The sequence below is a fragment of the Hemisphaericaspora subhashii genome, assembly GCF_019202705.1.
Source record: "Hemisphaericaspora subhashii strain CBS 10753 chromosome Unknown scaffold209, whole genome shotgun sequence".
Classification (NCBI taxonomy): domain Eukaryota; kingdom Fungi; phylum Ascomycota; class Pichiomycetes; order Serinales; family Debaryomycetaceae; genus Hemisphaericaspora; species Hemisphaericaspora subhashii.
This window is the reverse complement of record NW_026057458.1, coordinates 1-9,637: the sequence shown is the minus strand read 5'-3', so window position 1 is coordinate 9,637 and position 9,637 is coordinate 1. Positions and strand designations below refer to the sequence as shown.

Genomic DNA, 9,637 nt, shown 5'->3' with positions numbered 1-9,637 from the left:
CTTTTCTTGTCTCTTGGCTAATAAACCAACATCCTCGTCTTTATCCTTTTCCATCTGTGAAATCTCTTTCGCAAGATATAGGATCTGATCCTGTCTATATTGCTCAAAAGCTTCTGCAAGGTGTTCGAATTTGACGTTGTTTGCTTGAACCCAGAACCGTGCTATAGCATTGGTCATCATCAGTTTCATCTTCCACGTTTAATTCTCTATGAACGTCTTGGAATAGGTCATAATCTTTCTTTTGTGCCAATAGCTCGGTGATTTGTAGTTCTGCTAAAGTGTTGATGGTGGAAACTGGGTTCGCCCAGACGCTTTCCAATGTGGTTTCAATTTTTCTGTTTTTTTTCGTTTAAAATAGGGGTGTTTGACTGGGTGGCGTCAATAGAAACAAGTTCTCTTTCATCTGTTTCCAGTTTGTTAAGTGTTGTAGGAGGGACTGATGATGTATTGGTGTCAAGCCCTTTGTCCCTGGCCTTGTTCCAACTCTCTAACGTGCTCTTTTCGGCAGCTTCGAAGTGTGCAAGTTGTGTCCCCCCCTCGATTTCCATTTTTTCTAATTCATCTGAAACATCACCTTTTTCATCCGTTTCTTCCGGAGCTGGAGTTAGATCTTTGTCCTTACGTGGATCATACTCTTGGCTACTGTTTTGATGGTGTTGGTTGTTTGACATAACAGGAGTTGCACTTTTTTTTTTTTTACAAATAGCAGCAGATTGCAGCACTTAGTTTCACGTATGGTCACCCACTACATTACTCGGTCAGGCTCTCAGCAGGTTAACTACTGTTGATCGGACGGGGAACGGTGCTTTCTGCTGGATATGGCCGCAACCTGAACGATGAATTGAAATTTAATTGTAATTAGCCAAGGGAGCCCAACACGCATTGAAATATTTCTCAACTGAAAAAAAAATCTATGATTGATTGTTAGGTCCAATTATTTTTTTTCTCGTTCTAGATTTACTACTGGAGAAGTTCTCATCACCCATCTTAAGTGTTAATTGGAAAGGAAGAAGTAATGCTGGATATTTATAGTATTGACAAATTGATAGCAGATGGAGATATCCCTTATGAAGAAGCTATAAGTAAAGATCCAATTAACCTATAAAGTTGTTTATCTTATTTAAAAGATCTGACTACTAATCAATCAGCATCCATCGCAGTCCATAAACAAGTTTTCATTTTACATCGAGCAACCATTCCTCATTCCAAACAATTATGGCAGACGTATATAAAACTATTACTTGATCATTGCAATCAGCTAAACTATACATCCCATAAAGATCAATTGCATAATATCAACAAAATATTCGAACGAGCGATTACCAGTTTGTTGCACGTGCCAGAAGATGCCCTCTTTAACATTTGGAAACCATTCCTTGAATTCTTAATGAAGACTCAAGGACCTTTAATAAATGTCTGAGGGGTTTATCATTGAGATCAGCATAAACATATTTGGCCTGTGTATTTAGAATGTGCTGATTTTGTTGGTGGACTCACTGCCATCAAAGTATATTCCAAGTATCTACAATATTTAGGTCCTCAAATGTTAAAGGGAGTCAAGGATCATGAAGGAAGTGGGCCTAGTAATCTGGAAGATTTTATTTATAAATTTATCGAGTTTGGCGCCAGCAAAGAACACAATTTGAAGTTGTGCCAACTCATCTTAAGTAAACCTGATGATTGTCTTGGATTACCCAAATCTCCAGTACAATATTTATTCGAATATATTGATATATTAATAGATTCCTGAATCCCAGAACTATATTTTGAAGATATTATACAAGATTCCATTGCACAATTCCAAGATCAAATCGCCATCTTGTACCTGAAATTATCCGCCTTTTATAAACAGCGAGGAAATCCGGAAAAGGTACGATATTATTATAACAAGGGTTCGAAAGAAAGCTTGACTGTACAAGATTTCATAATGATTTATGATAATTATACTGAATTTGAAGAACAAGAATTAAATATCAATTAAAATTGCAAACACAGTGAAATAGATATTCCAGTACCCCGTTCTTTAAAAGAGAAAAATACAAAATGAAGTATCAGCGTTGCTTTATTAACTATTATTTCCAGAATCAATAAATTTCAGTCTCCTTTAAATCATAAATCATAAATTACTCTCTATATATATAATGCCAATTATATACATCGGTAGTATACATATACACATATTATTTTACTATTCAATTGTACTTATAGGACACACTTTATTTCATTTCATATACCACTCAAGTAAAGAATAAAACAATCAATACCAGCCAATAAACATATTAATGCATCTGTAATAAATTACAACTGGGCTGCATGTTCCCTCTCATTCAAATCCTTCAGGTACACCCTTGGCGTGTCTAACACCTTCTCGATTGCCAGCATATAATTCAATCTCCCCAACTTCGTCATGTGACATACTTATCCAAGGGATCTTGCCCCCTTCAATCAATTTCACTAATCTATAAGCTTGAACAGAACTATATGGAATACCAGTAGTTGGATCGAAATATTTAACTTCTGTTCCTGAGATCATACATGGTTTTCTATTATTATTAGGAAGATATAATCCACTAGGTGGTTGGGTCTTTAGTACAATCTCATGACTTTCTTGTTGTTCGGTATCACTGATCTCTTGTATTGTATCCTGTTTAACACCCAATTTGGGCAATCTCTTTAATTCATCAAAAATTGCGCTGGATTCAGATATATTAGTAACTGGCTCAAATAAAACATCATCTTCAGGTGGTGATTGTTGTTGTGCTCTAGCATATGGATTTTCGGTTTTTCCGATATGCAATATCGTTTTCCCATCTTTGAATCGACGCATGGCAGGAAGGAGAGATTGTTTTCCAAATAAGAGTCGTTTAAGATTCGTCAGATTATTCAATCTAAATTCACGTCTGTCTTCGTCGAAATCAAGGAGGTAGATAGTATTTTTCCATACTTTCTGAGGAGGACCTTCAAAGATCTCTTTTGATTTTTGGTCTTCTTCCTCTTGTTGTTGTTGATCTATTTTGAGAATCGGAGTTGGGGTTGTTTCTGGTGAAATTGGAGTGGGCTCGATTGACATTGAATCGTCTATCTCATCGGCGAATTTAACATGCTTCTCTTCTTTGATCTCATTTGGGACTTCTTCTACTTTCACTGAAGTTGCGGTTTCGGTTTCGTCGTTCTCAACCTTTATGGGGTCTAATGGTGGTTCTTCATCGGGTTTTAAACTATCGATCAGTTGATCCTGTGATTCCTGCTGGTCGTCCTTCGTTTCGATTTCTTGGTCAACATCCATATTCGAACCTGATTGTACTTCAGCTGTGTGTTGGATATCTTCCATTTCAACACGTTTTGAACTATCATTGTTTTCTAAAATACTGTCGCCTTCGATTTTGTTTTCCTGTTGAGCATTCTCACTAACATCTGGCTCCTCGTCTTTCTCCAATGCTGCCAATGTCTCTTCAGTTTGCTCCTTGTTTGTCAAGGCTGTCTCTCCTTCGTCTTCCTCAATTTGCATATCCTTTGAAATATCATTATCTACTAAGATATCGTCAGATTTATTATCTTCATGTATGTCATCGGACTTCTCCAATGGGGTTTGCTTGTCTATACTGTCGGCATCCCCATTTATAGAAGTTTCCTGTTCACCTTCTGCGGAGTCCTTGGATTCATTTGCACTTTCTTCGTTGCTTTCTTCTTGAGATCTCGGAGCATTTTCGCCATCAATTGTTTCAACTTCATTCTCATTTTCTTGTTCAACCTTCAAGCTCTCTTCTGCTTTTTGTCTCTCTTCTTCTTGTCTGATTCTTTCTTCTTCAATTTGTCTTAATTTCTCTTCTTCCTCTTGTATCTTTCTTTGCTTTTCCAATTCTTCTTTCTGGAAAGGTAAATCATAATTAATATCAAAAGGTATTCTAATCTTCGGATCTTCTTGTCCTCCATCTTCAACATCCTTCTTTTTCCTACCAAATTTCCGCTTCCCCTTTAAACTCTTTTCAAAATCCTTTCTAGCTTCCAAAACCTCTTCAATGGGACTTATAAATGTTTCTTTACTTACAAATCTAATTACATTGTGAAGCTTTACTCTCTTGGCAAGTAATAGTTGTCGTTGTCTCTCCTTTTTAACAACTTCTTGTTCTCTAAATCGATTCAAAGCCTCAATATTCAATCTTTCTGTCTCAACAGCTTCTGCTAATCTTTGTTCTTGGGTTAATTCGACATGTTTTTTGCGTACTATGGGAGTGAAATGGGCTCTTCTTTCTTCACTTTCTTTAAGTTTTTCAATTAGGGCTTGTTTATTCTCGACTGCTGCTGAACGGGATGAAGATCGTCTTTCGGACATTAACAATGATTGGGAGGTTATTAATGCCGAGCGTCTTTTTAGCTTAGTCTTGTCTTTAGTAGTAATTGTAATTGACGGTGATGGTTTGGCTTTTTTGATTGCTGGGATTAATGACTGTTTTAATTTCCGTCGTTTTTTCTTTTCTTGACGTTGTAATTCCTTTTCACCTTCACTTTCATCTGAATCTGATGCTGATATTTCTGAATCTGATAAGTTTTCATCTGAATTTATCATCATACCTTCATCTTCTTCATCTTCATTGTCTTCATGTACGCGTTTCCGCGAACCATCTTCCTCCTCATCTTCCTCCTCCTCTTCTTCTTCGCTTTCGTCAATGCCTATGAGATTGGCATTATCTATATCTTCATCTATGAATTCCTCATCATCTTCACCATCTTCTTGAAATAGTAAATTGACATTCTCATCATCATCATCAATAAATTGTAGTTGTTGTTGTTGTTCATTTCCTTGTTCTTCTAGTTCTATTAATTGCTTCAAACGAGATCCTGCATTTGGTCTTCTTGCTCTAGTTGCTACTAGACTATCTGAATCCATTCTGATCTGATATGATATCTTGTTGCTTTAATGAAAAGGAAAAACAAATGATATAATTTCGGAATAATTCTTAAATTTTCCAGACAGACAGACAATTAAAAATTGAAACAGGGATTCAGACAAAAAAATTTCAGACAAGAATTTCTCTCGTGGTATGGTCAATTGATTGATCTTGTTGGGTAGGAACAGCAAAAGAACTCCAAAGGAGATGATACGGAGATCAATGGTAAGAGGAAACCAACGTGTTTCTCGATGTTTATTCCATACTAGTAGACAAGTATTCCATATCCATGAATCCAAATTAACTTCCAGTTCATCAAATGAAATGAAACATTTTAATGAATTAGCCAGTAGTTGGTGGGATGTTAATGGACCACAAAGAATTTTACATAAAATGAATTTATTAAGAATGGATTTCATTCATAATACAATACGAAACAATCTCAAGTTAAACCAGGGAATCACTAAAGAAGATGATCGAGTTTATATTCCACCATTTAACGTTGATTTATTACCTTCAATAATTAAAAATAGAATTATTGAAGAACAAGAAACAAGAAGAGATGAGTTATTGAAGGATGCTAATTGGAAAGTATTAGATGTTGGATGCGGTGGTGGTATCTTATCTGAATCAATGGCAAGATTGTCATTTGTTAATCTGGTTAGAGGAATTGATTTATCAAAAGATGTTTTAGAAGCTGCTAAATTACATAAATTAAAAGATCCAATATTAGCACTGAAATTATCTTATGAATTAATGCCAATTGAAGATATCCCCGTGGAAGAAAAGTTTAATATAATTACCATGTTTGAAGTATTAGAACATGTAGATTATCCCAGTAGAGTATTATTAGAAGGATTAAAAAGATTAGATAAAGGTGGTTGGTTATTTATTTCTACAATTAATCGTGATTTTATAAGTTGGTTTACTACAATCTTTATGGGAGAATATGTTTTAAAGATTGTTCCAGTTGGTACTCATACTTTAGAGAAATATATTAATCAATCTGAAATTAAAGAATGGTTAGAAGAGGACGTAGAAAGAAAACAAAGTTTTAAAGTTGTTGACACTAAAGGGTGTGTATATTTACCTGCTTATGGTTGGAAATTTACTGATTGTGTTGATGTTGGTAATTATTTCATGGTAATCCAAAGAGTTAAATAGTTGTCTTGTATATATATAGTAATGCTATTAATTGGCTATCTTTGTTGCTGATTCAGGTTCTTCATCAATAAATGTTGGTAAATTCTCTACACCAGAAGATTCTTCATTTAAATAACTTGGTACACCAACTCCACTTTCTGCCATTTCATTTTCAAATTGAATTTCTTCACCTAAAGCTTCTAATTCTGCATCTAATTCAGATTCACTAATATCATCAGGTACATCATAACTTGTCAGTAAAGCTTCTTGTAATTCATTTGATTTATCAATTAAATCCAACATTTCATCTTGTAATGATTCTAATTGATCTATATCTATTTTCCCATATGTTTGCTTTAGTTGCTTGTTTGCCACCTTCATAGCATTTATCGTAACCATGGTATTTTGTAAATTATCAGTTGTCATTGAAGCTTGTGACATATTCCAAGATTGATTTTCAAGTTGATCTTTTTGAGCTTCAATTTGTTTCCGTTGACGTAATAACTTTAGAGCTTTTTGTTTTAATGAATTCTTACCTGGACCATCTCTCATTCTTGCAATCTTTTGTTGATAAGTTGATAATTCTGAATTTATTTTAGTTAATTTAACATCTAATGAACCAACTCTTTCATCTATAGATTTAACAGCATCATTTATTGATGGTTTAGGAATATTACTTTTAGTTCCAAATAGTCTGTTCATGGTGCTTACTCTTTTGTTTGTATATATGTGTACTAAGTACTATGTTTATGTTTTATAAGTTGGTGATTTACAAGTAGAATAAATTAAAGCGTCACTGATTTGATTTATTCACAGTGTTTTTCTCTTTTTTTTTGCCATCATATTCTTCATACAATATAGCAGAATCATTCATACTATGTGTATAAACGTTTGGTTAATAAGGGCCAGATTATTTTTAAGAACAGACTGCTCGGAAAGACAATTATATTAACAGCAAGGTATCAGGCAGTCAATTAGAATATTTCATATGTAAAAGTATACACTATACTTGTATAATTATGTAGAATTAGATTATAACTAATTTTACGGTGTATTTTCACTTGGTAGCGTTAAACATTACCCTGTATTCTTGTTATCAGCCGTCTTTTAAGCAGCAGCAGCAGCAGTGCAATATTTTAAAGGGGACTTACTGGGTCGTTATCAAGAACAGACCAGAGAAATATTTCTTGGTGGAAAGATCACCTGGAACGACTGCGCTTTGATAATCATTAATGGTAGTAGATTAACTGAAGAGGAATCTGCTAGGCATTTTGAATACTCGACCTGCCTCCCTCAGCCAGGTCAAAAGGTGTTGGAATACACTGACGACTACCGAAATATGGAAGGATTTCAATATTCTTTCCATATCTGTTTCGATACTCATTAATGTATTCCAATACCTTTTGAATATGGAAGAGCCACCAATTTCAACAACAAGGGAGTGGTTACAAACAACACAATGTTCTCTTTATCGAAGAAGTCCTTTCCCCAAGACTTCACTGGCACTAATTCTGTCAGGTAAAGGACTTCTTTGACAAAGTGAGTGAGTGTTTCCATTTGGAAGTGTTCCCTCAAAATGTCTTGAACATTTGTAATGTGGAAGTCGGATGGTAACTAATCCAAGACATCAGCATTCAGGAAATCATCGGACCAACTGGAATAACCAATCGGGAAATCATCAAGGTAACTGGAGTAACGGGAATTATCAGAACCAGGAGAACAATAAGCAATAATTCTTTTCCAGATGCAAGCTCTGCGGTAATCAGATATTTAGAAGGAATAAGAACCACTACAATGGTAACCAGGAGAATCAGCAGAACCAGCAATATAACTCTAACCACAAACCCAAGTACAGAACGAGGAAGGTCACAGGTAACTTTAAATATCAAGGAAAAAACGTGAATGAGATTCAATTTATGGAAGAAATTCCAGAAGATCACCCAGAAGGTTGTCAATGTGAAGTTACCGAAGAAGCAATGGGTTGTTGTGGTTGACGCCTCTCATGAAATGTATGAACAAGAATGGGATATCTTCGAGTTAGATGCAGATGCCGAAGGCACGTGACTATTGTTAGGCTCGCGTCCTTTCCATGTTCCCTTCTATTGGATACAGGAGCTGAAGCTAATTCCATTGATGGCAAGTTGGTGAACTTATTTCCGGAACATGAGGTAAATATTGAACACCGCTAATTGCGAAATCAGCTCTTAATGGGATCCAGTAAGGTGAATCTGGTATGAGTTGTCGACCTTTTCTGAATCGGCTGTTCCGACTATGATTACATGTAAATCTTCATTCTTGCTAAGCCATCTTCCCTTGTCCATTGGGAGACCTGGATCCGGTAATGTGGAAAAGTGGCAAGTGCTTTTTAATGGCTCTCGTTGCCTCGTTATAGGCAGCTTGCTTTTCCGGTCTTATAATTAGGCGGTGGTCCGCCATTGGTGTTGTTCTGATATTTTACCGTGGTAGGGTTTTGAGCAGCTTGGATCTGGAGATTTTGGACCATCTGGGTCAAATTATGTATGGCTTCACGATCACGGGCTTGTTGAAGTTGTTGTTGGAGTTGAGGCCAGCGTGCTGTAAAAAACATCGGCCTCTCTTACTTGCCCATGGAAGTTGTCTTCGATCTGCTCTCGCTTCATGTTGGAGGTTTTCTATGCCGGTATTTGTTGTTGTTGCCACTTCGTTGATTCTTTCATGTAAGGCAGCAATATCTTGACCATGTGTATTGCTAATCTGGCCACAACTAGGTCAACGAAATTGAGTATTCTATCTAACCGGTTCAAGGTCATGGCATGTGACATCTACATGCCACTCATGTTCTAGGGTTGCCGTTCTTGGTTGTTTGTTTTGGTTTTCTTTTCTTAGTATTGACCAATAAATTATTATTATGGCTTCAAATTTAAAAACTATAAAACTAGTTTTATCTTATCAGCCTTCTTTTTAACAATCCTACTATATCCGCTAGCTTAAGGATAAATCATCAGTTATGAGTTTTAAATTGAACTCCTATATAAACTAAAGTAAGGATACTAAAATCAAGCAGGTTACAGCAAGATTTTTAACAAAAAGCGAATATCTTCTAAACAAAACAATACTTAAAAAAAGAGGGCGAATCTTTAAAAACTTCGCCAAGCATCAATAACAATTTGTAATAATCATAACTTGGATATAGAATACTTGGTTATCTGGCAAATAATAAAGTAAATAAAAATTAATAAGAATCTCGGCGTCAATAAATAAGAAAATCAAATGTTAAGAACGATTGTTCCTCGAACTATAAAGTTTAAAATGAGTTAGGATTTCATGCACGAAACTGGTAAATTGATCCATCTTGATTGCTAGATTTCTGTTACAACTAGGCGTAATATGACATCCTCAAATGTAATAGTTAGTATCAATAGCTATTGAGTCTTCAACTTTTTACTAGTAGAATTCTACAACGCATATCTAGTGTCCCTAAATCGTACGTTTGTTGCCCTCTTCCTCAGCGAACTATTCTCTAATTATGCTCCACACTATTGATATATCCATTTAAAACATCGTTCCAACTGAGAATGAATTTCTTAGATGGATTTTACTGCTTATTTCATACATCATATTTCGTT

General features: G+C 35.4%; 5 protein-coding genes across 5 annotated transcripts; 2 read left to right on the top strand and 3 right to left on the bottom strand. All coding sequences in view use genetic code 12, as the record gives it.

The window, feature by feature from the left end:
* Positions 1-326: 326 nt before the first annotated feature.
* J8A68_006015 (uncharacterized protein) lies at positions 327-671 on the bottom strand (the record flags this gene model as incomplete). Its single annotated transcript, XM_049410144.1, has 1 exon — positions 327-671. The coding sequence occupies one exon, from the start codon at positions 669-671 to the stop codon at positions 327-329; it is 345 nt and encodes a 114-aa protein (XP_049260711.1).
* Positions 672-913: 242 nt separating this feature from the next.
* Positions 914-1,750, top strand: J8A68_006014 (uncharacterized protein; the record flags this gene model as incomplete). The annotated part of the gene is made up of 2 exons (XM_049410143.1): positions 914-923; positions 1,437-1,750. The coding sequence occupies 2 exons, from the start codon at positions 914-916 to the stop codon at positions 1,748-1,750; spliced, it is 324 nt and encodes a 107-aa protein (XP_049260710.1).
* Positions 1,751-2,323: 573 nt separating this feature from the next.
* On the bottom strand, positions 2,324-4,888 carry J8A68_006013 (uncharacterized protein; the record flags this gene model as incomplete). Its single annotated transcript, XM_049410142.1, has 1 exon — positions 2,324-4,888. The coding sequence occupies one exon, from the start codon at positions 4,886-4,888 to the stop codon at positions 2,324-2,326; it is 2,565 nt and encodes an 854-aa protein (XP_049260709.1).
* Positions 4,889-5,111: 223 nt separating this feature from the next.
* COQ3 (hexaprenyldihydroxybenzoate methyltransferase) lies at positions 5,112-6,053 on the top strand (the record flags this gene model as incomplete). Its single annotated transcript, XM_049410141.1, has 1 exon — positions 5,112-6,053. One exon carries the CDS (start codon positions 5,112-5,114, stop codon positions 6,051-6,053), a length of 942 nt encoding a protein of 313 aa, XP_049260708.1.
* A 27-nt stretch (positions 6,054-6,080) lies between these two features.
* On the bottom strand, positions 6,081-6,734 carry CTA1 (Cta1p; the record flags this gene model as incomplete). Its single annotated transcript, XM_049410140.1, has 1 exon — positions 6,081-6,734. The coding sequence occupies one exon, from the start codon at positions 6,732-6,734 to the stop codon at positions 6,081-6,083; it is 654 nt and encodes a 217-aa protein (XP_049260707.1).
* Positions 6,735-9,637: the final 2,903 nt, after the last annotated feature.